This window comes from Diceros bicornis, chromosome 26, assembly GCF_020826845.1.
Source record: "Diceros bicornis minor isolate mBicDic1 chromosome 26, mDicBic1.mat.cur, whole genome shotgun sequence".
In the NCBI taxonomy this organism is placed as follows: Eukaryota; Metazoa; Chordata; class Mammalia; order Perissodactyla; family Rhinocerotidae; genus Diceros; species Diceros bicornis.
The window spans coordinates 38629305-38655725 of NC_080765.1; the positions used below are offsets into that span (position 1 = coordinate 38629305).

General features: G+C 56.6%; 3 protein-coding genes across 3 annotated transcripts; all 3 read left to right on the forward strand.

Annotated features, from left to right (window-relative positions):
• The first annotated feature begins 4138 nt into the window (after positions 1-4138).
• On the forward strand, positions 4139-4549 carry PRM2 (protamine 2). Its single transcript, XM_058568879.1, has one exon. It carries the CDS (start codon positions 4139-4141, stop codon positions 4547-4549), a length of 411 nt encoding a protein of 136 aa, XP_058424862.1.
• A 2514-nt stretch (positions 4550-7063) lies between these two features.
• Positions 7064-7327, forward strand: PRM3 (protamine 3). The gene has a single exon (XM_058570591.1). The coding sequence runs from the start codon at positions 7064-7066 to the stop codon at positions 7325-7327; it is 264 nt and encodes an 87-aa protein (XP_058426574.1).
• Positions 7328-22675: 15348 nt separating this feature from the next.
• On the forward strand, positions 22676-24449 carry SOCS1 (suppressor of cytokine signaling 1). The gene is made up of 2 exons (XM_058570050.1): positions 22676-22735; positions 23322-24449. Exon 2 carries the CDS (start codon positions 23372-23374, stop codon positions 24038-24040), a length of 669 nt encoding a protein of 222 aa, XP_058426033.1. The 5' UTR covers positions 22676-22735; positions 23322-23371; the 3' UTR covers positions 24041-24449.
• Positions 24450-26421: the final 1972 nt, after the last annotated feature.

The following is a 26421-nucleotide window of genomic DNA, read 5'->3' on the forward strand; positions in this document are numbered from 1 at the left end:
CCTAAATAGTCCCATGTGCATGTCCCCCAAACAAGGGCACTCTAATGACCATCCAAGTCACCTCTGGCTTCATAAACCTTCCATCCAAAAGTCACTTATTTTGGTTTTCTGTTATAAGTAACCAAACCTAATTCTAACTGCTGCCCTCTTGATCCCTAACACTCGCGGGGAATGCGGGAAGACCACGCAAAGCTCGGAGTGGCCTGGGCCAGCTTGCCCGCGCTCACTCAGCCTCTCTGCTCCAGCCACGTGGGTCCCCCTCTGATTCCTTACACCTGCCACACACCTGTCAGCCTCAGAACTTTTGTTTCAATTGAGGTAAAATTCACATCACATAAAATTCGCCATTTTACAGTGAATAAGTCAGCAGCAATTAGTCCATTCACAATGTTGTGTAACCATCACCTCTATCTACTTCCAAAACATTTTCATCCCCCCAAAAGGAAAGCCAGAGTACCCATAAGCAGCCACTCCCCCATTCCACCCGCTCCTGGGCAACCACTGGCCGACTTCTGTCGATGGATTTCCCTCTTCTAGACACTTCCGATAAATGGAATCACACACTACACGCTGCCTCAGAACCCTGCACCAGCTGTTCCCTCTTCCTGGACACTCTTCCCTCCTCCAACTCTGACTCATCCTAAAGGAATTCACTTCACCAGCCTACGGATGCTTAGGGGGCTTTCCTAGGGCCTCCAATGAGGTCGAAACCCCCCAACAAGTACCCTCACAAAAACCTGAAGTTTCTCTTCTCAGCATTTTTCACAGTTACCATTACTCTGTGTGGTTATTTCATTCCTGTTCCCCGTAGTTAGATTACAAAGTTTATTAGGCAGGAATGTGCCTGCCTTATTATCACTGTGTGCTGAATCTGGCACACAGCAGGTGCTCAATAATATTTTGTTCATTGACTGACTGAATGAACAAATGAGTGAGTGAGTGCGCTTAGAGAAGTCATCTTGTTCCCCCTCGGCTGGTGACATGGGAGGCCCCTATGCATCACAGCCCCGCCCTGCCCTCACCAAGGGCCTCCCACACGCCCATATATGGACACGATGTAGGACCCGGTCTGTGAGGTCCAGGCCCCTGCGACCTCACAATGGCCAGGGCCAGCCCCCATGTCTATAAGAGGCCCCGGGGCCAGCCCCCGGCTCACAGCCCACCAAGTTCCACCTGCTCACAGGTTGGCTGGCTCAACCAAGGTGGTAGCCCCTGCTCTGAGCATCCAGGCCGAGTCCATCCTGCACCATGGCTAGATACAGATGCTGCCGCAGCCAAAGCAGGTGCCGCCGCCGGAGACAAAGATGTCGCAGGCGAAGGAGGCGATGCGTCCGAAGGCGGAGAGGTGACGGGGTCCCTCCGTGGGCGGGGCCGGGGCGCTAGGCGGAGCTGGGGGGTCAGCCCAGGCTGAACTCTCCTCTCACCCTCTCTCACTCCCCCCCGCAGTGTGCTGCCGCCGCTATACTGTCCTGAGGTGTAGACGACGACGATAATGCACGCGATAGCAAGTCCACCACACTCCTGCCTGAAATGTTACCAGCCTTCAAGACCCTCTTGCCACATCTTGAAAGTGCCACCATCCCAATGAAATGAACAGGAGCCTGCTAGCGAACAATGCCACCTGTCAATAAATGTTGAGGACATAACTGCAGTCTCGTCTCTTTGCCTCGAGGGAGCTCGGGGGACGGGGAGGGCTGGGAGATGAGAAGGGCGAGAGGGCTTGGGGATGCCGGGAAGAGGGGACACGACAGTGACAGTTGTCACACTGGATCTTGTTCCAAACTCTTGACCACTCCCAAGTCACACCCAAAATCTGCCTCCCCCGACCACCCCTTCATAGACCCCTGCCCAGTGGGGCAGGAAGCGGCTCGTGCTTGCTTCTGAGTGCACCTCTCCCCAACTCCAGCTCAGTGGCTTTCTGTTGGCAGCTTGAAATGGGCCATAGAAACGCAAATGCTACAAACCAGTGCTCTCCTCATCCCCGCCAGAGAGCCAGGTGACCATTTACCAGCTCAAGATGTTCCAGCCCATCACTATGTCCCACCAATCCCCAACATGCCCACGTAGGTTATTTCAGCCTGAAGTGGAGATTCCCATCCTCAAAAGGGGGCTCCAGAACTTTCCATTCCTCATCTCGCTGCCCTAGAGGTTTTCGCCTCCACTGGGGTACGGTGATAACTCGCCCGGGTAGCGGCTGTGCGGAACTTCCACAGTTAATCCTCAGCTCTGTGAAGGACGCATGATTCATCCCCACTGGAGGGAACAAGAGAACTGCCCACTCAACCCATACGATACACCGGGGCTTTCAAAGCCCAGAGATGTGGGGATGGTTCACAAGACACCTCAAACAGCCAAAGGAAACCCCACTGGACGTCAGCGTACTTGGCTCAAAGAGAACTGTCGAATCCTTTGACACGGAGCCTAGGTCACAAAGTCCAGGGCATTTCATCAGTGACCGGGAGCTCTGAGACCCAGCTTCCGAAAGTGACAGGGCCACCTAGCACCTCAGAAATGTCATGGCCATGCTTCCGTTTATCAAGCACTATGGCATGGTGTACAGGTACTCTGCATTCACTGCTTCCAGGCCTCACACCGACCTTGCAAGACGGGTATTGATGACCCCGTCTCTTCAGGTGAGGACACTGAGTTGGGAGCTGCACTCGCTTCCATGACCCCCATCACTAGATGGCTTCCTGTACCCAGTCAGAAGATGGTGGCAGGATGGCTGAATATAGATAAGCTCTAGCCACGGAGATTCTGATTTAGCAGGGTCTGGGGGTAAGGCCTGGGCAATCGTATTTTTAACAAGTGCCCAGGGGAGCCTGAGGACACCAGTAAGCACAAGAGGCAGCATGTGAACACCAGGGTGAAATTAAGCCCTCCATATTGGTTTCCTATTGCCGCTCTAAGAAATGACTGCAAGCTTCATAGCACAAAACACACATTTATTATGTTACAGTTCTGCAGGTCACAATTCCAAAATGGGCCTTATGGGGCTAAAGTCAAGGTATGGGCAGGGCTGTGTTCCTTCTGGAGGCTCTCAGGGAGAATAACCTGTTTCCCTGTCTTTGCCAGCTCCTCGAGGCTGCCTGCATCCCTTGGCTCATGGCCCTGCCTCTGCCTCCATGTTCAAAGCCAGTGGCATAGCATCTTTGAATCCCTCTCCCTGTGCCCTTTCTGCCTCCCTCCTCCACCTTAGAGGGACCCACGTGACTACACTGAACCCACCTGGACAACCCAGGATGCTCTCCCCATCTCCAACCCTTAACTCACTTTTGCACATAAGGCGACATTCACAGGTTCAGGGAGTAGGGTCTGGACATCTTTGGGAAGAAGGCATTCATCTGTCCACCATGTCCTCCCTGCCCTCTATGGAGGGGGAACCACAGTTTTTCAGTTGCTGTGATTCTGGTTATGGGTTTTAATGGGATCATCAAAGTACAGTGAGAGGCCCAGGAGGAGGGTAGAGCTGGAGGAGGGGAGAGCGTCCCCTGGGTTGGGAGGGGGGCGGAGGGCCAGGGGCACGGACTCTGAAGCCTGGCTTCACCCCTTATTTGCAGAGTGACCTTAAGCAAGTCACTTAACCTCTTCATGCCTCAGTTTCCCCCAAGGAAAATGGGGATAAGGGTGTCCTCACCCTTAATGAATAACTGTGTGGACAGATAACCAGTAATGAAGCCCCCCACACACTGGCATTATATAAAACCCCAGACCATGGCATGGCCCCAGAGGGGGTGAGGAAGCTTCAGGAATGACTATGCGTGGATTCCCACCAGCCGGATGGGATGAGGGCCTGGATTTGGACCAGAAAGAGCTGGTGCCCTTCTTGTGGCCTGAGTCCCATCTGCTCCAAGGGACCAGGGACACGTGTTGCAGGCAAGGCCAGGGGGTGGCTCGCCTTTCCGGGCCCCGCTGGCTGTGCGCCCCTGCTCTGTGTCGCCTCTGTGTGCTGGCCAGGGTGGGGACAATGGCGGGGTGGGGCCGCCAAGTCATAGTGGGGACTCCCTTTATATATGAGTCCCCAGGAGCTGCGGACAGACCAGCCCAACATTAACAGCAAGAGCAGGGCAGGCTGCCCTCCTCCCGCGCCCCACGGCCACCCACAGCCTCAGCCTAAGCTGCCCAACCTGCGAGCACCATGGTCCGCCACCGCGTGAGGAGTCCCAGCGAGCGGCCCCAGCAGGGGTCTGGGCAGCAGCACAGGTGCGAGGGCCAGGGGCAGGAGCAGGGGCAGAGCCCCGAGGATAGCCAGGCCGACGGAAGGGCCATCGGAGGCCGCTATCGCTATAGACAGAGGTGCGGCTCCCCAAGGAGGCTGTACAGGCTCCGCAGACGGCGGCAGCGCTCGTGCGGAAGGCGCCGGAGACGCGCGTGCAGGCACACGAGGCGCCGCAGAGGTCCGCCCGTCCCCTCCGCCCCCCATTCCGGGTCCCCTGACACCCCGGCCACGGCACAGAAGGGTGGCGGGAGGCTAACAAGGCACTGGGCCCCCACCCATCTGACAGTCCCCAGCCCCATCCACACCCAGATCCCCTGGACGGCCCTGTAACCAGAAGTTTCTTTTCCAAAAGGCTGCAGGAGGAGGAGGAGGAGATGCAGAGGGCGTCTCTAACCTTCCTGGGCCCAGCCCACTCCCGGTGGAAATTAAGGAAAAGTCACCTGCCAAAGAACCACCTCGCCAGACCACAGCAATCCCCCCACATCGGATGCCCGAGCCGCGAGTTTGTAAGGAGCCCACAAAATCTTGAGTAAAATGAGCAAAAGTCATCCACTCAATAAAGCCTGAGATGAAAAATGTGCTGGCCTGTCAGGGTCTTCTTGATGCAAGGTGTGGGGGTGCAGGGGGTGGTGCGGCAGAGGGGGTGGGGCTCAGTTCTGAGCACTCCTAGGCACCAGGCACCGTGCTGGCGTGTTACCCTGTGATACTGTGGGCATCCTCCGTCACCCAGAGCCAGGGTTTGATGCCGGGCCTTTCATGATGCCAAAGGCCACAACACTATTCCACCTTGACTTTCCCATTTCCCTGTTATCCCACTCTCCAGGGGTCTTTTTTTTTTTTGAGGAAGATCAGCCCTGAGCTAACATCCATGCTAATCCTCCTCTTTTTTGCTGAGGAAGACCGGCTCTGAGCTAACATCCATTGCCAATCCTCCTTTTTTTCCCCCGAAAGCCCCAGTGGATAGTTGTATGTCATAGCTGCACATCCTTCTAGTTGCTGTATGTGGGACGCCGCCTCAGCATGGCCGGAGAAGTGGTGCGTCGGTGTGCGCCCGGGATCCAATCCCGGGCCGCCAGTAGCGGAGCGTGTGCACTTAACCGCTAAGCCACCGGGCCAGCCCTCCAGGGGTCTTTAACTAAGGCCAGGCTCTCAACCTGAAGAAACTTAAGGGGTGCTGGGTAGCCAAGATGAGAAGCAGGTCTGGCATGCTCCAGCAAGAAAAGGCCAGCATGGAGGGAACAAGACAAGGGGCTGACCATTGACTGATGAGTGGATCAAGAAGATGTGGTATATATATACAATGGAATACTACTCAGCCATAAAAAAGACAAAATTGTCCCATTTACAACAACATGGATGGACCTGGAGGGCATTATGTTAAGCGAAATAAGCCAGAAAGAGAAAGACAAAGACCACATGATTTCACTCGTATGTGGAAGAAAAACACATGAACAAAGAGAACACATTAGTGGTTACCAGAGAGGAAGGGGGTTGGGAGTGTGCATAGCAGATAAAGGGGCACATATATATGGTAACAACAATGTACAACTGAAATTTCACAATGTTATGAAGTATTATGACCTCAATAATAAAATTTTTATAAAAAGACAAGGGGCTGAACTGTGAGGCCTTGTGGGCCGCTAGAATTCTGAGACGGGCCCCTGCATTACTACAAACTTTTCAAGTTGGCGTCGGCAGGGCCATGCTCCCTCCGGAGGCTCCAGGGAAGGATCTGTGCCTGCTTCTTTCTAGCTTCTGGTGGCTCCCGGAATCCTTGGTGCCCCTTGGCTGTGGCCACATCACTCCATCCGTGGTCACACTGCCTGCTGTGTGGAATCTCTCTGCCTCCCTCTTCTAGGGGCACTTGTGACTGCATTGAGGGCCCACTCAGATAATCCAGGAAGGGTCATTATTCAGCCTACCACAGCCACAGAGGATTTGGGTCTGAAAATTGGCAAGATTTGATTTACCTGTTGGAAAATGGATTCCCAGTGCTCGGAGATGACCAAGGGGACTTAACTCCCCCCTCCCATGCTGAAATTGTGTTATATGGGTATGCGCTGCTAAAGAGAACTGCGACCCCAAAAGCTTAGGAGCCGCTGCCTTTAAAGGGTGATTTTAGAGGATGAGAAGGAGTTAGCGGGGTTTTCTTTAGTTTTATAGAAGTATAGCTTATGGAGTGCACAACTTTTACGTACACCTGTGTGGGCACCACCCAGGTCAAGAAACCAGCATTTCCAGCACCCCACAAAGGTGGCCACTATTCTGACTCATCATCACATACCGTCAACAGCTCTCTCGGGCTGAGTATTTCTGGGGTGTGGGGAGGAATCTGCACTCTTCTGCCTCCAGAAATTCTATCCCCAACTGTCATCACAGCTGAAAGGGGGACTTTTGCCACAGCAAATGAGGCCAGAGGGCGGAGGGGATGTGGCAGGGCGAGGCAGCAGTCTGCCTCTATCCTGCCCTAGAAGGGAGCCAGGGGCAGGATGGGAAACAGACGCATTCCGATGCTTCTGAAAGGAGAAGGAGGCAGGAGTAGGTGGGCACAGGGCCTGGGTTCTGCAGCTTCTCTGGGCTTCTGATGAAGGACAGGCTCTGCCTCCATAGCCAGACCCCTTGATGAAGGCAGAGTGATGCTCTGGCGGGGACACTGGAGCCCAGCGGCGCTGCTGGTAGCCAAGGTTTGAGTCAGGCATCAGCCCAGCCTCAGGCATCCGGGGCAGGGGTGGGGGGTCCAGGGGCCCCTTTGTGATGTCAGCGCCCCGCCCACCACCCTCCCAGCCCCTCCACTTCCCCCCAGTGGCCTTCCCTCGCAGTCCAGAGTGGCAGCCAAAGCGGGCAATGGGTTCCCACTGTGCCAAGCTCAGCACAGGCCACAGCCGGGGCCACGAGTCCTCCATGAAGAAGCTCGTGGCCTGCGTGAGTCAGGATAACTTCTCCCTGTCATCGGAGGGCGAGGAGGAGGAGGAAGGAGAGGAAGAGGAGGAAGAGGAGCTCCCGGTGCAGGGCAAGCTGCTGCTGATGGAGCCCGAGCCGCAGGAGGAGGACGCCGAAGATGACCCTGAGGCCCAGCAGAGCCCCGAGCCCAAGCAGACGCACTCCTGACCCAGGAAGAGGTGTCTGTTGCTGTTCCAGCGAGAAGAACTTTCAGAAAAGAGTCAATAAAAAGTCTCCAAGGAATTCTCCTCCTCCTCTCTGTCCCCAACGCTGTGCCGGTGGTACCACACGCGTGCGTGCGTGCGTGCGTGCGTGCGTGCGTGTGTGTAGGGAGGTTGAAGAGCAGGAGTCTGTGGCCCCTGTTCCTGATGTTCAGCCAGAAGTCCTCACAAGGTCCACTCCCCATGACTTCCTAGCCACCGTCCCCTGCTTTGGGGGGTGGAAAATGTGGTCGCCTGGGTGGAAAGTCATCTCCACCAGTCCTGAGACCCCCATCTCCGGGGCCGGGGGAGGGGAGAGACTCCTCTCCAAGTCTGAGCAGACACAGCACCCAGTGGGACAGTGGAATCCCCCTCAGCAATACCCCCACTTGCTGCTGTAACCACAGACAGTCTTGTCTTAAAGAGCACTGGCTTGGGAGCTCAGCAGGCCTGGGTTCAAACTTCTTTCTGCTGGCTGCGTGAGCTTGAGCAAGTCACTGGTCATCTCTGAGCCTCAGGTTGCCCCTCCCTGTTTAAGGGTGAGATTAATAGCTACCCCACAGGTCAGCTGGTCGGGAGAATTAACTGGAGTGGTGGGTGGGGTCAGGTCTGGCACACGGTGGGTGTTGGACTAAGACAGGTATTGTTGCTGGAGTCGTGGTGGGTCCATCTGCCTTGCTGGCCCTGGTTGTGGGCTCAGAGCTTGTGGAGGGGCCTGAGTCCTTCTCAGCCAGATTCTTCTGCTGCCATCTTCACCCTCGAGGGGACCATCTGTGCCCCCATCGGAGCCTCACTTCTGCCTTCATCAAGGGGTCTGGCTATGGAGGCAGAACCTGTCCTTCATCAGAAGCCCAGAGAAGCTGCAGCACCCAGGCCCTGCACCCACCTACTCCTGCCTCCTTCTCCTTCCAGAAGCATCGGAATGCGTCTGTTGCCCATCCTGCCCCTGGCTCCCTTAACCTTCATCTTTCCAAAAGACATGACAAATGTGATCTCTGGCCCCCTCCCTCAGGAGTCCCCCCAGTGCCAGCCATCTGGGCCCCAGAAGGACCCTGATCAGGGCTGCTGGGGGCGGGGGAGGCCGTGTTTCCAGGGAAGCCTGTTCCTTTGGGGGCCATGTGTGAGGCCTGCAGACAGCAGAGGAAAGTGACGTCCGAAGGAGGGGGCCCTGCTCTCCGTGACTCCCACCCCCAGCCCCTGACCAAGGAACTCGGTCAGCCAGCGTTGTCCTCTATCCAAGTCGCACTGACCCAGCTGCCCGTCCATTCGCCCAGCAAACATCTGTGAAGCCCCTGCTGTATGCCAGGCATCGTGCCAGTCACTAAGGGGCCCTAAGATGAATCAAATGCATTTTCCATCCCACTGCGCACTCCGGGGTGGGGAAGTGCGGAGTCAGCAGTGGAGGGGTGGGAGGCGTGGGGGAGAGGGTCCAGAGACCCAGAGAGTCTTCACAGCGTGGCCCAGTACCCACCCCACCCCAACCCGCCCCACGGAGCCCCCACAAGGCAGGACCATTAGCACAGAGCGGAGAGTGCCCTCCGTAATCCCTGTGGATCCCTTAGTGATTGTAAGGCTGGACTCGAGGGAGCCAGACCTGTATTTGAATCCCCGTTCTGCCACTGTCTAGCTGTGGGACTCTGGGCTGGTTACTCAACCTCTCTGAGCCTATTCCCCTTTGTGAAATGCAATAATCGTGCCTACCTCACAGGGTGCATTGGTTTCTTAGGGCTGCTGTAACAAATTATCACAAACTTGGTGGCTTAAAACAATAGAAACTTACCCTGTCACAGTCTGAGGCCAGAAGTCTGAAATCAAGGCATCAGCAGGGCTGCACTCCCTGCAGAGTTCCTGGGGGAGGATCCTTCCTTGCCGTGTCCAGCTCATGGTGGATCCAGGTGTCCCATGCTTGTGGCTACATGACTGTAATCTTTGCCTCCGCCTTCCCACGGTCTCTTCCCCCTGTGTGTCTTCTCTGCTGGCTCTTACCAAGACACTTGTCGTTGGATTCAGGGCCTGCTTGGATAATCCGGGGTGCTCTCAAGGTCCTTAATTTAATGACGTCTGCAAAGATCCTTCCAAACGCAGTCACGTTGCCAGGTTCCAGGGGTTAGAATGCGGGTGTATCTTTGGAGCCACCATCCAGCCCACTTACAAAGGGTCCTCGTGAGGCTCCAGGACAAAGCTGCCTAGAAAGGGTGGGCCCGGAGCCCAGCCCACAGGAGGTTCTCACATAGGAGGGGAACGAGGGCGGTTTTCACCGTGAGCGCTGTGACATGTTTATTAAGAAATAAACTGCCACGAAAGCAGATGACAGCAAGTCCTCATAATAACAAGAGGCGAAGTTGTGCAAGAGCGAGAGTGGGAAGTGGACGTGGGCTGGGGGAGTGGCGGGGCTGGCAGCGGGAGGGGAGATGGAGACGGAGGGAGGTCCATGGGGGGAGAAGAGGAGGTACAGGCCGAGAGTGGCCAAGAGCTCAGCCCAAGGGCGTGTGCCGAGGCATGGAGGGAGGCTGTGGATAGAGCGCCCGAGACTGGGAGCCCCGGCAGGGCCTCGTGTGCAGACACGGTTGGGGCTCTCCTCTTAGGGCGTTGGGCAGTCTGAGCAGGGATGGCGTGATCCCAGCTGTACGGCGAGGCTTCATTAGCAGGGAGGGGGCCAGAGTCAGCAGTCAGGAGCCTTCTGTGGCCTGACGGACACCTCAGGCTCACAGAAATGCCAGGAAGCAAGGAATGATATCTCTTTGTCAGATAAGGAAACCAAGCCTTGAAAACCTAAATGACCTCTCCAAGATCAGACACCAGGACAAAGCGAAATTTGAACCTGGCTGTAAATCTCCTGGCTTTCAATCTTGCTAAGGAGGTGGGCTTGCCAGGCTGGCCCCAGGACCACCCCCCAGTCCATTTGGTTCCTCTCATCATTCGTGCATCCGATAAGCCATCCAATCCACTCAGCATTCATCTATCCGCGCCCCAGTCATCTATCCTACCGACCACCCACCCAGCCAGCTGCACTGGGGTCAGGGCTGGGTTCCTGGCTTCCGAGCCACCCGGGGGGAAGAAGAAGAGATGAGGAGGCTTAGACAACGTTTATTGAGCTCTTACTGTGCGCTGGCCCTGAGCTGACTGCTGGACACAGATGCTCTCGCTGAATTCGTCCAATGTCCCTAGGAGGTAGGTGTCATTATTGTCCCCATTCTATGAAGAAAGAGAAACTAGGACTTGGAGACAGGAATGCCAGGTGAGTGACCAGAAAGAAAGGAAGGGGCAGATCTGGGATGCGGACCCAGCTCGAGCTGACCCAAGGGTCCCTACTCTTAACCAACAGATGGGACGACCCCAGAGTGCCCCTGAAAGCTGTCCCGCCCTGCGGGTTGGGTCAGGGGCAGAGGCCTTTGTCCGAGTCGAGGCACATCTGTTACACCCCTGTGGCCTGTGCTATCATAATCAGCCCCAACTATATAAGCAGGGGCCGCCAGGGCTTCTGTAAGGCTGGGCGTGCTGGAAGAGGAGCAGGCGGAGGCCTCTGCCCCTCCAGGTGTGGCCTCCCATGGACACCAAGACACAGAGCCTTCCCATCACCCACACCCAGCCCCACAGCAGCTCTCGGCCCCAGAGCCACACCTGCAACCTGTGCACCTGCGGCCACCACTGCCAGAGCTGCAGCCAGAGCTGCAGCCGCGGCCAGGGTTGCGCCACCGGCCACCGCAGCCAGAGTCCAAGCCCCAACCCACCGAGGCCCCACAAACACACCATGCACTCCCGCCACTGCCCGACGCGGCCCACCACCCACTCCTGCAGCTACTCCAAGAGCAGGAAGAACTTGAAAAGAAAGGCAGACAAGAGGAAGACAGTGAAGAGGAGCCAGCGGGTTTACAAGACAGAGAGGTGGAGCTCAGGTATCTTTCGAGCAGGTGGCGAAGGCCCACAGGGCCCCCCAGGGGAGGGCGAGTGGCCCAGCTGGAGCCTGGGGACAGTGAGGTGAAGGCTGCAGCCAGAGCACAGAGGAACGACGGGCGAGGGTGAAGAGGGAGGAGAAACCGTGGTGCTGGCTACTTGTATGTGTGCTGCATTGCTGTACTAGTTCTGCCATTAAACTGGATGAGTCGACTGGGAGGAGGGATGGGTGGCAGATTAGCTAGATGGAAGCATGGAGGTGGATGAGAGGCTGGGTAGATAATTTATGAGAAGCTTGGTGAGGTAGAGGGAAGGGTGATAGAAGGGTTAGAAGGCTGCCTGAGTGAGTGGATGGAGGGAGGGAGGGAGGGATGAAATGCATCAGCGGAATGACCAGCAAGTCGAATGGATGTGATTAGCTGAATTGGATTGATGCACTGGTAGGGTAAACAAATTAGTCGGTTGGGTAATTGTTGATTAGATGATTAGTGGGATCTGATTGGAAGGATGTGGCTGGTGAATGGATGGTGAATTGGTCAGACACAGTTGGATAGATGTATTGAGTATTGATGAATTTGATGAATTGGTTAAATAGTTGGCTAAGTGGATGGATAAATGGGTAGATGAACTGATTGAATGGGTAACTGGATGGATGAATGGAGTAATTGAATGGATTGATGGATGGAAGAATAGATGTTTGGACTAGATGGGTAACCTGGATTAATGCTGGATAAATGGATGGACTGAGGGAAGTCATGGAGTGGCGGACAATAAATGGGATAAGTGGATGGAGGGATTCACATAAGTCAAAAGGAACTTGATAGTCTAAGCTCCATCCATGCCCCATATCTGATTACAAATGAGCAGTCCAACCCAGAGGAGAGGGTTAAGGGATTTATGAAACACTCAGCTGTTAAAGGGTGCCTTTCCCATTACTACCCCCTAGGGCGGAAACACAACTGAGACGGAACCCCACGGCTTGTTCCTGTGTTGGTTTCACCCAAATGAGAAATGCCATCACGCGAGGACTGCTAGAAAGAAGTCAAACTTTCTGCAGGAACACGTTAACTACAGTGATTTCTATGCAACATTGATTAAAGCTGGTACACTGGATGACTTTCCTTGAGTCGGCATTTTGATTTCACTCAAGGGGTCATGCGCTTTGGGGCCTGGTTCAGAAGCACACGGCAGGGAAGAGGTTGTGGGGGGGTGGGGACAGGCCCTGTGACGGGCCCTCAGGAAAGTGTAAGGAGCCACTGCCAGCGCAGGGGCAGAAACGAACCAGCGGTGGGGACACCGAGAAGCCTTCCAAGTAGATGAGCAACACTCTGCTTGGGCAGAGCCCTCCTGTGCGTACACACACAGATGCCCATACGCCCGCACACTGTCCACGCACGTGCTCCACACGCAGCAGCCTGCCCAGGAGCGTGGCAGGAGACAGGCGGGAAGAAGGGTTAGGAACGTGCACTGTGCAGTCCAGAGCATCCCAAGTTTGAATCCCGGATCATCGAGTTTCTTTGCTGTGTGATCTTGGGCTGGTGATCAACCTCTCTGAGCCTCACTTCTTGTTTCAATAAACTTTTACCAAGGAACCAAATGTGTTCAGGGACTGCGCTAGGCTCTGCGAACACAGAGGACACACAAGGCCCTGTCCAGAGAAACAAACATGGAAACGAGAGTCGCCAGTCACAATCAGTTGTATCAAAGGAACAAGGTGATGTGATGCAGAGCAACTCTGGGGGGGGCGGGGGATGGGGAGGGAGGTCAAGGAAGGCCCAGTGGAGACCTGAGGGAAGAACATTCCAGGCCAAGGGAACAGCCCCAAGGAGGGAGAGAGCTTGGGGTGTTCCAAAGACTGGAGTAGCTGGCACAGGAGAGGCAGTGTGGGGCAGGAGGGGGAGTGCCAGGGCGGCCTGGCCATGCAGGGATTCGCAGGCCCCGGGGAGCCTAGACATTATATTCGGAGTGATGAGAAGTCACGGGAGGGTCTTAACTGGGCAAGTGACAGGGTCTGGTGTGTTTTTAAAGACGATGCTGGCTGCTGTTGTAGGGGACAGAAGAGACAAGAGGAAGAGCCATTGGCGGGGGGTGACCAGCAGAGAGGGACCGGTGGCCTGGACTGGGTGACACTGGAGCTCTTCTGAGACAGACGGGCGGAGGAAGCACGTTCCTCCTGCAGCAAAGATTTAGTGAGCAGCCACTTGTGCGGGCGTCAGGCTGAGGGCCAGGAGAGAGGACCGGCGAGCAGGCCCCTGAGCCCGCGCAGCTTCCGTTAGGCGACTGATCAGTCTTCCCGTCTGTAGAATGGGTGTGCTCGCTGGGCAGCTGGAGGGCTCAATGAGATCATGTGTGTGAAGCGGTGTCTAGGCCCAGCGCTCGGCACATAACAGGCCCTCAAGGAGCCCTTCCTATTATTAACACGGCATTTAAGTATTAGACGATATTTTTTAAGGAATGGTCAGGGTCCCATGTGAAGTACCTTCCAACCTTCAAACCCACAGGACCTGGTTTTAAGTCAGATCCACGTTCACACTGGTTCCCATACTCCTAGCTGGGGACCTTGGACTAGCCACGTTTACTCAGACTCACTCACCTCATCTGTCTAATGGGGTAATAACTCCCACCTCGGGGCTCAGGAGCCCGACGCGCGTGAAGGCACCTAGCAGAGCGCGGGGCACATAGTCCCTGTGGTTCCCTGTTGTCTTAATGTGGCATCTGGGCTCAAGGAACAGGGTGGAACACGTGGAGATGTGAGATGGGGCAGGCGTGGAAACCATGGGGCTGTCCGCAGTGGAGGGCAAGGGACCGAGACACGGCACAGGGAAGCCTTATTGGGGTGATCATTTTCCAATATATACATATATCGAATCATTATGTCGTACACCTGAAACTAATATAATATGTCAATCATACTCAATGAAAATAAAAGGAAGTCTGAGTTCCGCAGGACTCAGCTCAGCTGAGCGCACCCTGGGCCGTGGCCTGCAGGGGAAGGTCCTCTTTCAGATCTCAGCTGTGCGACCTTAGCAAGTCATTTCCCCTCTCTGCACCTCAGGCTCATCCTCTGTAAAAAGTCAGGACAAAGTGCCCCCTTGAGGGGTCTCTGGGGGTCCACTGAGAGAACGCACACGCAGGCGTCCGGCAGAGGCCTGGTCTACGTCTGCACTGCACGGGTCTGTGACCTCCCCTCACAGCAGGGAAATGTTCCAGTCGGTACCATGCACCACGAGAGGGTGTGGGGAAAGGCCCAAGCAGGCTAGAGAAATTTCCATTTATGGAGCACCTACTGCGTACCAGATGCTTCGACATACATGATTCCACCGAATCCGCATGCCCTCAGCAGGGGATCGCTGTGTCCACTTCACACGTGGAGAAGCAGAGACTCGGAGGTGGAATGACCTGATCAAGGTCTCCTGGAGGGCAGTCTGCGACCAGACATTCGTACTTTGCCCAAACCTCCTGGTTCCCTATTTAAAAATGTAAAGCCACATAATGCCATGACAATCATTAACACCTCAGTGCAAAAGAGTTTGGGAAGGCTTCTAGGGAGCTTGTCTTAAGGGAGGAAGGGAGACAGAGGGTCAGAGGATAAGGTCAGAGACTTTGAGCCCCACTCACCAAGGGACCTCCTATTCCTTGAACAGTGTCCTTTTATGATATGATCACTGAAGGCAGGAGATCATTATAGACACATGATTTCCCTAACAGAGGAAATTAACTGGAAAGCAGACAGACTGGGTCACATGTGTGGTTTATGGACCCGTCGTTAACCTCACACATACCTCTGAAACCAGCACTCAGAAAAAAAGTGGCACAAACACACAGATACCCGGTCACACACACAAAGAAATCACCATTCAAACCCACTCAGACACAGAGACCTAGGTTCACATGTGAATTTCCAAATACACACATGCACACACACCCGTGTACATGCGTGCACATGGGCTCTCAGACGCCTCCCCCCACACGCTGAAACACACACGAGCAAGCTGGCCGGCACCTCTACCCTCTTGAATCAGACACTTGATGACGAGAGGAAAAAAATCAAATCACAAACTCATTCTTTGTCTTGCTTGGTTTCGGGTGGGGCCGCAGTATTTGGCGGGGCAGGCCTGCTGGAAACCCAAATTCAGGAAAGAGAAAGAAACAGATGCTAAATTCGGCCACTGAGAGGCTGGGCAGACTCTGAAGGAGCCCTATCTTGCCTTTCTGGTGGAAAGACTTAATTTTGGTGGGAGGCTGGGGTGAAGAGAGGTCTGGGACACAGGCATAGCCCGGTCTGTGGTGGGACTGCCTGCTCAGCTGCTGGGGCGCTGTCACTCCCACAGGCACTAGCGGTCAGTAAGGGGACGGGACCCAGCAGGCCTGGGGGAGGGGGTGCAGAGCTTGTGTTCAGATGCCCATTTGAGGTACGATTCAGGAGGAAGAGTACCTTCCCACTCTGTAGCCACACAGACCCACATTCAACTCCCAGCTCCCCATCCTCTCGCTGGGTGACCCTAGGCCTGTCTCTTAACCTCTCTGAGCCTTTTTTATCTCATGCTTTGGGAAGGGGTCTAGGGGCCATGCTGTTCTTGATTGCTGCATCCTCAGTACTTAGCACGGGGCCTGGCACGTATTAGGAGCTCAGTAACTATTTGTTGAATAAATGAAAAAATGAGCAGGCATTAAAGCAACAGTGAGATGCCACTTCTGTACCCATCAAACAGGCAAGACCAGAAAAGGTTTGATAATAAGAAGTATTGGCGACGGCATGGGGAAGCAGATACTGTCGAATGCCACTGCCGAGGTGGGGACACACCCAGGCACGTTGGCAGGACACTGGGCGGTATCTGTGAACATGTAAAGTATTTCTGACACACGTGTGCCAAGAAGATGTACAGGGAGGGTCAGGGCCACACTGTTTGCAAGAGCAAAAAAACTGGAAACAACCTGTGTGTCCATCCACAGGGGATGGCTACATGAACAAAGAGTTCACTGAGGAATACCATGCAATTTTTAAAAGAATGGGGTTGATCTATATGTGATCTATCCAGATTGCTAGGATATGTTGTTGAGGGAAAAGAGCAAGATGGAGAAAGACATACCACTTAGAGAGGAAAAAATTCTACACAAAGCCACACTGTATTTTTATGGGGGAAAATGCAGGTACGTGAGTGCATAGAAAAAGATCCAGAAAGACAGAGACCAAGCTGGTGCCTGGAGTTACGTCTGGGGAGGGGAAATGCTTTAAGTATTTTATGCGAGGAAATGAGAAAGCAAATTAAGGAGAAAAAAAGGAATGAGCTTCAGTGAAGTAGCTAGGCGCTCAGCAAAGCTTTGTTGACTCTGAACAGAGATAGTATAGGAATGCTGAATATAAACTCTGGGACTGCAAAGTGTTGTTATCATCTTCTCTAAGCCAATGGCATCGGTCCCTTTCCCGGCTTGCTGGGCCGGGCAAGGTGACACAGAAGGCTCTCCCAAGAGGGACTCAATGCCCCAGGGCAGGGAGAGGCCAAGGGCAGCCCCCTGCCTTCCTCCAGCCCAGCCTCGGCCTAGAACCCATCCGGGGGGGGGGGGGGGGGGGCTTTGGGGCCTCTGCTGCTCCCCTTACCCTCATCCCCTGCCACTTGCCACTTGGGTTCTCCCAAGTGGGTCCTGGCCTCTGCTGGTGCTGGGCTCTGCCAGGATGTTCTCCCTTCTCTACCCTTGGCTCAGTCCTGCTGGATCTTCAAAATTCAGGTCAAGGATCACCTCTTCCCAGAGCCTGCCTCCGGGCCCTGCTGGGTTGGCCAGCTGCCCCCTCCTGCGTCAGCAGACACAGGGCTTCCTGCGTCACAGGCGCACGTAAACTCTGCTGCCCTGAAATGAGAGGCCTCCCCAGACAGAGAGAACCGGGCCACACCTGACCTCTCGTCATGGTGCCTGCCGTTCTCAACAGCGTTCTCGCAGTCGGGGCACGCTGAGCTGAGCTGTCGTCCTGCCTCTGACTCTCAATGTCCCCAGTCTGCTGTATGTCACTTCTTATGTCTAGTCTCATAGCTTTTGCAAATTCTTTTCTCCCCTCTATGTCAACTCCCAAAGGAAACTATGATTACTTCTTGTTGTCAGCTGGGAACACCTAATTTGCCACTCATGGGATGGGGTAGTGTGGGAACCAGATCGGCTTATTAGAACAGCGTATAAACACACAATCAATAGACTCCAAGCTAGGTCCTGAGGGATTTGCTGATGAAACCGCACCGGTCCGCCACGCTTGGGCTTTGTGACAATCCTGTGGGCCACTGGATTAAGTCAATTCGCCCGAAGCCACAGCGCTGGTGGGGGTAGGGAGCTGGGACCTGGACCAGGGCTCTCAGAAATCCTCTTTCCTGCCTCTCCTGTTTTGGTGCTATTAGCACAACAATGGCGAGTGTTTTCTGAAAACTGGTCAACACTTCACAGAATCTCCCACCTGATCTCTCCTTCCTTCCTGTGTCACACGGGGATGATGGGTCTGCTGGAAGGTTCTCATAGAGTCTTCCGAGGACGGCCCGGGAGCCAGTCTGTCACCACTCTGGACTCCAGCCACCGGCTCCTGTCATCGCTCCCTGGCCGAGAGGACCTTCTCCTTGGACTGGAGTGTCACCGGCTGCACACCCCTTCCCCCCACTGAAACACACCATCTTTCCTGCTGTTGGGACGGGCTGGGCCCAGACCAGGTTCCACCCCCACAGCAAAGCAACCTCACCAAGCAGGCTCGGGCAGAGCCCCAGGGCCCCCAAATCACCTTCACCGAGTCCCCCAACTCCCTGAGCAGAGTTTTTCTCATCTGGTGAACGGCGACACAAAACTTGCACCTCACCACCGCAGGAACGAGTAAATACGACAATAGACCAAAGAGTTGCCACCTGGCCCAGGGCAGGGGCTCAGCAGACAGCAGTTCCTTTCCCAGGTCTCCGCCGGGAATGAGGGCTGAGCCCAGAACTCAGGCCGTGGACTCCCTGAGCAGCACTCTCTCCTACAAAGCACGAAGGTCCCGGCTTGCCCTTAGGACTGTGCTGGCACCCATTTCAGGGCCAGTGTGGTGACCCCCTGGAGGGTCAGGGATAGACATGAGGTGTGTCCCAAGGCCTCTACTGTGGGTCATTGTGGCTAAAGCCCCAGCGGCCCGGAAGGTCAGCAGCCAGATGGCTCTTTCCACACCCAATCCCACAGTGTCTCCTGGGCTTTAAGGGCTGTCTCCTGCAGTCAGGGCGAAATCCAAACCCCTCCCACCTCCCAACAAGGCTCTGCCCCGTGGATCATCCGATCGTCCCCCGCCCACCCCTGTGCCTCACCCTGCACTCACTCCCTCGCTCCCTACACCACCTACACACGTCTCCTTTCTGATCCTCCTACGTGCCCATCACTCCCAACACTGGGCCTTTGCACTGGCTGTTCTCCCCACCCACAGTCCTCCTCATCCTGCTTCTAGAAAAACCTCAACTCTGCCATCACCACCTCCAAAAGGCTTTCCCTGACTGCCTCATCTCACGCCTCCCCCACACCACAAACAGTTCATCGCTCCGTTCCTCCCTGTTCATTTCCCCCATAGCTCCTACCACGATCTGAACCGATCATGTGAATTCACTGCCTGTCTGCTTGAAGACCCCTGAATCCCCAGTGATGGCAGACAGCAGGCGCTCAATAAATACTTGCTGAATAAATACTGAAGGAGCGAAAGAGATATGTTATTACCCCATCTCACAGATGAGGAAACTGAGGCACAGAGAGCTCAGAAGCTTGCCCAGGCCACACGCTGATTCAGTGACAGATTTAAACCCAGGCCGGCTGACAGCAGAACGGACGCTCTGAGCCCCGCAGCTCGGGGAGGCACAGACTCCTGGGGGAACCTCGGCTGCCTCATGAGTTAGAGGAAAAGGCACGCCAGGACTGGGGCGGAGGGCAGTTTCAGAATTACATGCCCCGTCCAGGGGCTGCTGTTCCCAGCAGGACCTTGCCAAAGCTGGAATAGGAAACTGAACAGTTGAGTTCTCTGGGCCCGGATCTCGACCTCCCCCCACTGCTGGCTGGGCCCCACACTTCTGGGGAACCATTCCGCATGTCTGACTGTGGTCCAGCATGCTGTGCACACAGGGCTGTCCCAACTGGCCTGTGACGGGAAGCCACTCGTGCTGAGCACTTCTCTGGGCCTGGCACTCCTCTTCAGGGCTTTGCGTGCACTGCTGCTCTGTGAGGCACAAAACCTCCAGAACTCATTTCGCAGATGGGACACACGAGGCCCAGAGTGGGCGAGTGGCTTGCCTGAGGTCACACAGCTGGGAAGCAGCAGGCCTGGAGTCCGAAGGCAGCCCCTCAGGGCTCCGCCGCTGCCTGGCACCCAGCCCCGGTCCTCCCGGAGAGCAGTCAAGGAGGCAGATGCCTGTCAGTCAGCTTATTTCTTCTTCCCGTCTGGCATCTGGATTTGGTTTCGTTTTGAACTCAGGACTTCAGAAAACGAAACCAAAGCCATAGCAACCGTGGCTGTCAGCAGTGAGGAGAACACATGTGTGCTCGGTGACTGGTGCCTGACTCACCAGTTTTCACAAGCAGGGTCCCGTCAGGGGGGGCCAGGCCACCATGCAGGCCAGGAATCTCAGACTGGGAAGGGCCCAAAGCCACCAAGGGCGAGACGGAGGCTTGGAGGCCAAGACTGGGAGCCTCCTGAAGCTCAAAAAGGAGAGGGAAGCCGGCAGACCAGTCCCCACTCCTCCCAGGCAGGCTCGGGATACACACGGGGCACTTTGATTTCTTCAGCATCTACTGTTTTTCCAGAAAATAGATGAGGGTGCTAGACCACCAGGAATGGTGCCAGGGGAGGGGGAGGTTACAGCACAGTGGGCAAGGGTGAAAGCTTTGGGGTCTGATACCCCGGGTATGGTCTCAGCTCTGAGCTGTGTGCCCCTGGGCAAGTGACTCTCCCTCTGAGCCTCAGTTTCCCTATTTGTAAAATGGGCAGATTGGATTGTTGTGCCACTCCAACGGTGTAAGGACTGTAAAGGATTGAGCACACAGCTTAGGCCAATGTGTCACAGGTACCAGTAAACGAAACGAAGGAGGGGGCTCCGCGGGCATGGGTGGGAGTGTGGCAGCAAGAGGGGGGCCGAGAGAGGCCCCAGTCCCTGGGGAAAAGGGGCAGCTCTCCCAAGTAGCCATCGAGGCTGTCAACAGGGGCTGGGGGACATGCTGGCCAGCAGCTCTTTATAGGTTCCCTCTGTCCAGAGCCTGCCAAGGAGACACGAGGGCAGGAAGACAAGTCATGCAGGAGTCAGCCCAGCCTGGCCGCCTTCTCTGGGTGGGACCACCGCCTCAGCTCAAGTGCGAAGGAGGTGCTCCCCCCACACAATGCTGGCACCCAGGGGCCTGGTTCACCCCAAGAAACTCCCCTCCTACTCCGCCAGAGCCTTCTCTGGCCTGTGCTCCTTGGGCTAGGGCTTCTAAAGTGGGCCCAAAGGATGAAGCCACGTGTCTACAGGCTTCAACTCACTGCCACAGCCACAGGCACCCTTGAATGAACAACAGCAACAGCAGACACCTACTGAATGCTTATTATACACCAGAGACTGTTCTGGGCACCTGACCCATAGTCACTCAGTTAATCCCTGCGCTACGAAGGAGGTACTATTATTATATGTCTCCCAGAAGAAACCGAGGCAGAGGAGTTAATTTATGCCCAAGGTCACAAAGCTAGAAAGCTGCAGAGTTGGAACTGGAATCCAGGTAGTCTGGGTCGAAAGTGGGGCTTTTAACCACTACTTTATATCCCATTCAGCACCCACCACAGGCGCGGCCCCAGCAGGTGCTCTGGAGTGACCACAGCACCTGAACACTGGCACATGCACGGCTCTGCATCTGTCATTGCCTTGGACAGTGCGTGCAAGACCCAGGATAACCGCATCAATGACCAACATCAGCCGCTGCCGACATCGATTCAGGGAGCCGGTGGGGTCCTAAGCAAGGCCGGTTCTGGGCCACCCTCTTCTGTTTAGGAGGAAACACAGGGGGCCTGGGCACTGCCTGGGGCCAGGGAAGGAAAGGGCCAGAAAGGCGCCCAAGGCTCCGTCGAGACGAGCTGGCTGGGCTGCAGCCTGAGAGCTGCCTGTAGAGGGCAGTGCGCGCCAGTGGGAGGCCAGTCACCGTGCCCCAGCCTGGCCTGTCTTCTGTGTGACCCTGAGACAGTACCCACACCAGCTCCAACCCGTTTGTTCTTTTTCTCCTTCAAAAATACGTGCCAGCCAGGCACCTACTCCGTGCCTTTCCACGACCCAGGACCACTGGATCACACACACAAATGTACAAATTAGAGTAAGCCCCCATCATCCCAAGCCCGAGGAGTGAGGCGGGCTGGGAGCAGATGCTTGACTGAGCGGCGGGAGGGGGATCTGTCAGGTAGAGGCGGGGGAAGAGGAGGGCTGGCCGGGAAAACTCAAAGCAGGGTGGAATCATCACATGCGAAAATGAACCATCTTTTCATTGGGCTCCAAAGCGCGTCTGGAGGTGCCCAGCTGCTCCTCTCCCCCAAAACAAAAGCGAAGAGGACGTGCCTCGTCCAGAGCTCCCCGTCTGCCAGTCACTGTGAATCACAGCCCCTCCCGGTCTCAATTTCTCCAGCAGTCGCCTAGTAGGGAGGGAAGCCAAGGCCGTAGGGGTCCGCGCCGGTCCCGCCCGGTTTCCGAGGAACTCTGCCGGCCCGCAGTCGAGGCGCCCTTCGCGCCGCTGAAGGCTTCCTCCGAAGCCTGCGGTCAGGCTGCCGCTTCCTGGGAAGCCTAAGCCGAGACCAGGGACGCCGACAGGCTGGGAGGGGTGCGGGGGCGGCCGCCCGAGGCTCCGGGACTCCGGAGGCAGCGCGAGGGGTCCGAGGCCCGGACCTTCTGGCCGGACCCCAGGGTGGTGTGGAGAGGTCTGGCTCGAGGGGAGTGGAGGGCAGAGAACTGCCCGAGATGGGTGCTGAGACAGCCGGCGGGGGAGAGGGGTGTGTCGGGGCCAGTCCAGAGGATCCTAAGGGCTCGGCTGCAGAAATCTGCGACCGAGGGTCATGGGCGCAAAAGCAGGGGCTTCAGGTCCGAAGGCGGCGTCCGAAAGCGGCCCGGGGGTTCAGGGGCGGGGCCAGAGACCTCGATGGAGAGGTCGTAGGACACGTGCAGGCTAGGTCAGGGTAGGGGGCTTCCGCGAAGCGGGCCCCCCGGTGTTTGCAAAAGGCGGAGCTCGCGGGGCCCCCAGCGCGCGCCCGCGCCCGGGCTGAAAAGGAAACCGAAAGTGGCGCGGGAGGGCGGAGCTACAGGGGGCGGGGCCGGCGGGGCGGGGCCGGCGGGGCGAGCCGCCCCCCCACGCTGGTTTAAAAGCCCGGCGCAGGGGCGGGCGCGAGCAGAGCGAGCTGCGGCCGTGGCTGCTGCACGGCTCCCGGCCCCGGAGCATGCGCGAGAGCCGCCCCGGAGCCCCCCGCCGCCCCGCCTGCGGCCCCGCGCCCCGCCGCCAGGTGAGCCAGGCACCGGGCAAGGAAGCGGGAGGGAGAGGGGAGGCAGGGAAAGGAAAGCACAGCGGCTGTCGGGCGGCCTCGGGGGCTGCGTGGTGGGCTCGGGGCCGCCGCGCCCCTGGCTCCCCCCGGCCCCACCCTGGCAGCCCCCCGCGCGCGGGGTTCCCGCAGCGCAGCTTTTCTCCTGCCTTTGCCCAAATCGCCCGGCCGAGGCGCCCATCCCCGGAGTGGCCAGCAGGCGGCGGCCGCGGGGCGGCGAGCCGAGGGCCAGGTGGCCGGAGTCGGGGCAGGCAGCTTCTTCTGGCACCTCTCTCCACGCCCCCCTCTCTTACCCAAACTTCGAGCGCCCCGGAGGCTGGACTCCGCCCCCACCGAGTCCGCACCCGCCTGGAAACGCTCTGCGGACGGGGAAGCCCATTTTCTAGATGCGTCCACTGAGGCTCCAAGGGGCCGCGCCGACTTGGTCCTCCGCCCTCGGCACTTTCGGGTCGGCTCAGCCTGGAGCCCCACCCCTCCAAGTTGCCTCGCGGCCCCTCACCTGCCCGGCACCACCCGGCCCCTGCGCTCACTGCCTCTGTCTTCCCATCAGCGCACCCCCGGACGCTATGGCCCACCCCTCCGGCTGGCCCCGCGTGTAGGATGGTAGCACACAACCAGGTGGCAGCCGACAATGCAGTCTCCACGGCAGCAGAGCCCCGACGGCGGCCAGAGTCTTCCTCCAACTCCTCCTCCTCCTCCTCTTCTTCCTCCTCGGCGCCCGCGGCCCCGGCGCGCGCGCGGGCCTGCCCGGCGGCCCCGACCCCGGCCCCGGCCCCGGCCCCGGGCGAGACGCACTTCCGCACGTTCCGCTCGCACGCCGAGTACCGGCGCATCACCCGCGCCAGCGCGCTCCTCGACGCCTGCGGCTTCTACTGGGGGCCTCTGAGCGTGCACGGGGCGCACGAGCGGCTGCGCGCCGAGCCGGTGGGCACCTTCCTGGTGCGCGACAGCCGCCAGCGGAACTGCTTCTTCGCCCTCAGCGTGAAGATGGCCTCGGGCCCCACGAGCATCCGCGTGCACTTCCAGGCCGGCCGCTTCCACCTGGACGGCAGCCGCGAGAGCTTCGACTGCCTCTTCGAGCTGCTCGAGCACTACGTGGCGGCGCCGCGCCGCATGCTCGGGGCCCCGCTGCGCCAGCGCCGCGTGCGGCCGCTGCAGGAGCTGTGTCGCCAGCGCATCGTGGCCACCGTGGGCCGCGAGAACCTGGCGCGCATCCCCCTCAACCCCGTCCTCCGCGACTACTTGAGCTCCTTCCCCTTCCAGATCTGACGGCCGCGCACGCAGCATTAACTGGGGCGCCTGGTTATTATTTCTTATTATTAATTATTATTTTCCTGGAACCACGTGGGGGCCCTCCCCGCCTGGGTTGGAGGGAGCCGGTGTTGGAGGCGAGGCGCCTGCCCCTCCCCACCTCTGGGAGGGTGCCCCGCTCCTGATGCTCCCTCTGGGTCCCGCTGGTTGTTGTAGCAGCTTAACTTAACTGTGTTTGTGGCCGGGACCTGAACTCGTACCTCCTACCTCTTCATGTTTACATATACCCAGTCTCTTTGCACAAACCAGGGGTTGGGGGAGGGTCTCTGGCTTTATTTTTCTGCTGTGCAGAATCCTATTTTATATTTTTTACAACCAGTTTAGGTAATAAACTTTATTATGAAAGTTTTTTTTTTTTAAGAAACAAGGTTTCTAGAGCGTGTGCTTTGGTCAAAGGTTTTCCTTGCTTCTGAACAGGTCCAGGGGAGAGGGGTCCTAAGGCTGCCCTGTCTGCTGGAGGTGTTCTGTGGCTGGGAGCCCTGTGTGGTGCCACCCACAGTTCTCAGTGCCCGGAGGGGACCTTGGCCTAGTTTTGGTATTTTGTGTCCAGTAAAGGCAGCTCACGTTGGAGCACTTAATGTGTGCCAGGCCCGATTCTGTGTTGTATGTGCTTAAATTTGCTTAATCCTAGAGTCTGACCCTAGGAAGCAAGGCTCTTACACCCATTTTACAGAAGAGAAAACTGAGGCAGGGGTAAAGTGACCTGTGGCTATTCCCGTGTCACAAAAGACTCTTGGGCCTTTTTTGGCTGTCCACCCAGAATCTGTTTGAAATGGATGACAGAGAGGAAACTTCTTTCATTCTCTGACCACAACGACTTCCAGGAAGGGGGGGCTTGGTGAGTTTTTGGAAGGAGGAGTGGCACATTCTGAACCTCAGCATCAAGGGAGGCAGACTTGAGATGGGATGGCCTGACTTCCCTCCCCACTGTTCTGTTTCGTGGACTTTTGGTGAACACAGCTTGGAGCCAGAAAGGCTCTGCGGAGGCCGGGGGGCCCTGCCAGCAGCTCTGGGCAAATCCCTTTGCCTCTTGGGGCCTCAGTGTCTACCCTTGAAGTGGGCTTGCTGGAGGAGGCGGTGGCTGTAACCTCCGCAGCAGGTGTCTGCATCACGGAGGAGGTGATGTTTTCAAGAGCCAGGGGAGGGAGGAGTTGCTCCAGGACGCCTGGAGCTGGCCCGCACCACCAGAAAGGGCCCGTGACACGAGTTTTATGGCTACTCCTGTGTCTGTGGCCAGCCTGACACATAAGCCGGGCTGGCAGCTCAGGGCTGTGCTGCCGTCCTCAGTGAATTGAGTCATTTTCGGGTTTAGGGGTAGGCGGATGTGTTGCACTTTACTTTGAGAAGTGGGCATGGCCCTCTGCAGCCTTGGGCATGCTTATAGTGGAGTGTCCTGATATTTAATGGTACTTCTCAGCTTCCAAAGTGCAGCATAAAATTAACTTGATAGTTGGAGAGCTGGGGCGGCTTGTCTTGGGGATTAAACAGGTGCCAGACCTCAAGGGTAAGGGTGGCCAGGAGAGATTCAGGATCTGGGAGAGCTTCCGCAATTTCATCCTTTAATGAGGTGGGCTGGGAGGGACGGAGGTGACGTCTCGTCTGTGTGTTTTTTCTTTTAACCACCTCCCTGCCCTCTGTTCTCCGCTCTGTGGCTCCAGTCCCGTCCCTGTTCTGACTTGGCCTGTCTCTACCCAGCTTGGGCAGCGCCTGGAGAAACAAGAAATCCCAGGAGGCGAAGCTTGGGCATATCCCAGACACTTAGTGAGTGCCTTCTGGATGCTGGGCCCTGCGCTGCCTTGTTGAATTCTCGCAACCAGCCTGTGAGTTGGAAACCTCTCCCTCATTTTACAGATGGGGAAACTGAGGCTCAGAGAGGCACAGCAGGGCACACAGGAGGTGGAGGAGCCAGATTTTCACTCAGACAGGACTGCTTCAGCGGCCGGGCGCCACCAGGCAGCACAGCCTCCCCAGAGGGCCTAACGGTTGCAATAATAATAACAGCAGCAGCTGCTAACGTTTATATATAGTGTCATTGTGCAGGCTCCACCCCAGGCCCCTAGTTACCTATATTAAAACATCCAGCCTTCACCCTCACCTTATGATTTAGCTGCTATTAATATCCCCATTTTACAGATGAGGAAACAGGGCCTCATCTAGAGAGGGACGAATTAGCAGGTAGTTTACAATATTTTCAGGGCTCTTTCCTCCTTTTTAAAAAAAAGTTCAAAAATCATAGCTTCGTTCCACAAACCCATTCCCCCTATAACACCTGGAGCAAAAACAGCTAAGAGTAGAGGCCTCTCTGATCACGCTCCCCAGAGCTGGCCCCTTCTTCCCTT